The 3,727-nt window shown below is 59.0% G+C and overlaps 2 protein-coding genes across 2 annotated transcripts; both read left to right on the top strand.

Moving 5' to 3' along the window:
• Positions 1-472: 472 nt before the first annotated feature.
• ENH_00077850 (hypothetical protein) lies at positions 473-1,089 on the top strand (the record flags this gene model as incomplete). Its single annotated transcript, XM_013577705.1, has 2 exons — positions 473-688; positions 805-1,089. 2 exons carry the CDS (start codon positions 473-475, stop codon positions 1,087-1,089), a joined length of 501 nt encoding a protein of 166 aa, XP_013433159.1.
• A 2,138-nt stretch (positions 1,090-3,227) lies between these two features.
• Positions 3,228-3,610, top strand: ENH_00077860 (small nuclear ribonucleoprotein, putative; the record flags this gene model as incomplete). The annotated part of the gene is made up of 2 exons (XM_013577706.1): positions 3,228-3,312; positions 3,465-3,610. 2 exons carry the CDS (start codon positions 3,228-3,230, stop codon positions 3,608-3,610), a joined length of 231 nt encoding a protein of 76 aa, XP_013433160.1.
• Between the last annotated feature and the right edge of the window lie 117 nt (positions 3,611-3,727).

The following is a 3,727-nucleotide window of genomic DNA, read 5'->3' on the forward strand; positions in this document are numbered from 1 at the left end:
CAAACTCACACGAGCGCTTGCTGCTGCTGCTGCTGCTGCTGCTGCTGCTGCTGCTTGTTTCTTAACGTTCAATAAAGGTTTGCTCTTGTTTAGGGCTGCTTTTAGCAGCAGCTGCAGCGACAACAGCTGCTGCTGCAGCAGCTGCAGCAACACCAACTGCTGCAGCAGCAGCTGCAGCAACACCAACTGCTGCAGCAGCAGCTGCAGCAGCAGCAACTGCTGCAGCAGCTCCAGCAGTGGAAATAACAAAAGAAACAGCAGAAACTGCTGAAGCAGCAGCAGCTGCTGCAGCACTGAGCCGCTTGCGCCTCCCGAGTCCCCCGGTTTGCTGCAGCAGCAACATTGGCTGCAGCAGCAGCAGCAGCAGCAGCAGCAGCAGCAATAGCAACGACAAAGGCAACATCGCTTGCTGCTGCTGCTGCTGCTGCTGCCGCTGCTGCTTTGAAAGAGACGCAGCAGCGGCTCGGGCCCCATGGCCCACGCGGGCCCTTTCTCAAGGCCCCTGGAAGCAGCAGCAGCAGATGCAGCAGCAGCAGATGCAGCAGCAGCAGATGCAGCAGCAGCAGATGCAGCAGCAGCAGCAGATGCAGCAGCAGACGCAGAAAAATTAGTAGCAAATGCGGCAGCAGATGCGGCAGCAGCAGCACCAACTGCAGCAGCAGCAACTGAGAACAATGACACAGCCGCAGTAGGCTCAGCAGCAGCAGCAGCAGCAGCAGCAGCAGCAGCAGCAGCAGCAGCAAGGGGAGGGGGCGGCGGAAGGAGGCGCTGCTGCTGCTGCGGTTTGGGCCCCTGGTGCTGCAGCGGAGCAGCAGCAGCAGCAGCAGCAGCAACAGCAGCAGCAGCAAGAGCGGCAGCAGAGCAGGCAAAGTTGTGTCCTTCTCTGTAGCCTGTCTCCGCGTGTCTGCCGTCTGTCTCCTCTTCCCCAGCAGCAGCAGCAGCAGCAGCAGCAGCAGCAGCAGCAGCAGCAGCAGCAGCAGGGACATAACCTTAAGGGCCACCCGCGCAGCAGCAAATGCCATTAAGAATTCTGTCTTCGACACAGCAGCAGCACTTGGCTCCAACCCAAGGGCCCCAAAGGGCATCTGAGAGGGGCCCCCTACTTATATGGGGGGCCCCCCACTTATATGGGGGGCCCCCCACTTATATGGGGGGCCCCCCACTTATATGGGGGGCCCCCTACTTATATGGGGGCCCCCCTACTTATATGGGGGCCCCCCACTTATGTGGGGGCCCCCTACTTGTATGGGGGCCCCCACTTTATATAGGGGCCCCCACATTAGTAGGGGGCCCCCCACTTATGTGGGGGCCCCCTACTCAAATGGGGGCCCCCTACTTATATGGGGGCCCCCTACTCGGATGGGGGCCCCCTACTGATATGGGGGCCCCCTCCTTAAGTGGGGGCCCCCCACTGGGGCCCCCTACTGATATGGGGGCCCCCTACTTAAAATGGGGGCCCCCAACCTATTGTGGGGGCCCCCATCCAACAATGTGGGGCCCCTAACCTACAAAGGGGGGCCCCCAGACTACACATGGGGGGCCCCCCACCTAGTCCGGGGGGCCCCCAAACCTAAGTTGGGGGGCCCCCTACAAATGGGGGCCCCCCAGCCTGTGGGGGTTCTCTCGTGTCCCCTAAAAGGGTTTTAGAAGGGGCCCCTGAAGGGGCCTTTGGGGGCCCCTTGGGGGCCCCGCCTACTTGGGGGGCCCCCTTGGGGGCCCCCCTAGACCAAAAGGTACCTGTTTAAAGGGGCCCCCATAGGGTTGGGGGCCCCTGTGGGGCCCAAAGGCGGTCCCCAAGGGGCCCCAGGGGGCCCCTGAAGGGCCCCCAGGGGCCCTTCAGGGGCCCCCAGGGGCCCCCCTGGGGGCCCCTAGCAGGCTCTAGGGGCTCAAGGGGGCCCCCAGGGGCCTCAAGGGGCCCCCAGGGGCCTCAAGGGGCCCCCGGGGGCCTCAAGGGGCCCCCAGGGGCCTCAAGGGGCCCCCAGGGGCCTCAAGGGGCCCCCAGGGGCCTCAAGGGGCCCCCAGGGGCCTCAAGGGGCCTCAAGGGGCCCCTGGGGGCCCCTTGAGGCCCAGGGTATCTATTGGAGGTCTCCTTTCTGTGTTGCTGCGGCAGTGCACTGAAAGAAATAGTTTTCAATGAATTGTCCAGCAGCAGCTGCTGCTGCAGTTGCTGCTGCTGCAGCAGCTGCTGCTGCTGCAGCAGCTGCTGCTGCTGCAGCAGCAACTGCTGCTGCTGCAGCTGCTGCTGCTGCAGCTGCTGGCTTTAAGCATATGTTCGTTGGCTATTCTATGGCTTTTGGCGCGTCGCTGCTGCCGATGCTACGGTTGCTGCTGCTGCTGCCGTTGCTGCTGCTGCTACTGTTGTTGCTGCTGCTATTGTTGCTGCTGCTGCTACTGTTGCTGCTGCTGCTACTGTTGCTGCTGCTGCTGCAGTCCATCTGGCTGCTGGGGTTCTGCATTCCTCCATTGAGGAGGGCCTGAAAGGGAACCTAAAACCCTAAATTGGGGTTTTACGACCGCACCCTAGGGTGTGAAGCCCTAAATTAGGGTTTGGGTGAAGACTAGGGCCTTGTGCTCGCTGGAAGCAGGCGGCAGTTGCTAGGGTTTAGGGTCTAGGGTTTAGGGTTTACGGCGTGTCGCTGATCCCGACTAATCCAGACCTCCAAAAGCCACAAAATGTGGCAACATTTAAACAATCTAAAGGAATTATTAATTGAAATTCATTTTGCAAAAAGAAAGAAAAGAAAGAAAAGAAAGAAGTGAAAGGGGGCCCCAGGAGAGGCAGCCGCCGGCAGCCCCGAGGCGGGGCGTTGGGGTGTATGTACAGTGGATCTGGCGGCGCGAAGCGGAAAAAGGACTTCTTTTGTTCATTTATTTATTTATTTGTTTATTTATTTCTCAACTTCGGGAAAAGTGAGCGAAAGAACTGCGGATTTGTCTGCGGAGGCGCGAGGTTCCCGGGTGTACGTACACCTCAGCGGCGCTGCATGCACGCGGGCCGGCGAAACCCCAGCTTGTAACCCCTCATTTTCTTTCTTTTTTCGTTTTCTTTTCGTTTATTTGCTTCTTTTTGCAAATTAAAGCAATGGCGAAAGTTGCTTCCGTCGGAATTCCCGTCAAACTCCTCCACGAGGGGCTCGGCCACACCATCACTGTGGAAACCAAGACCGGTACGTACACCCGAACTTCCGCGCTTTTCAAATTATTGCTTCTTTTTGCAAATTAAAGCAATGGCGAAAGTTGCTTCCGTCGGAATTCCCGTCAAACTCCTCCACGAGGGGCTCGGCCACACCATCACTGTGGAAACCAAGACCGGTACGTACACCCGAACTTCCGCGCTTTTCAAATTCCCCTTTTCCACTTTTTCTTCTTTCCGCCTTTTCGCCGTGCCTTTCTCCAGATCCCCGGCCCCGCCTCAGGGTTTAGGGTTTAGGGTTTAGGGTTTAGGGTTTAGGGTTTGTTCGCAGGCTCGCTCTACCGAGGCACTCTCGAAAATGCAGAAGACAATATGAACATGCTCATCCAGGGCGTGACGGTGACCCACAAGGACGGCAAGGTCCTTTCCCTGGAGCAGGTCTACATCCGCGGCAGCCAAGTAGGGTTTAGGGTTTAGGGTTTAGGGTTGTTTAGGGTTTAGGGTTGTTTAGGGTTTAGGGTTTAGGGTTTAGTGTTTAGCGTTCCCCCTCCTCCCCGCTCCCCGAGCCTCTCTTGCACCCCCCTCCCCCCTCCC

This window comes from Eimeria necatrix, genomic scaffold (assembly GCF_000499385.1).
Source record: "Eimeria necatrix Houghton genomic scaffold, Enh_scaff817, whole genome shotgun sequence".
Lineage (NCBI taxonomy): Eukaryota > Apicomplexa > Conoidasida > Eucoccidiorida > Eimeriidae > Eimeria > Eimeria necatrix.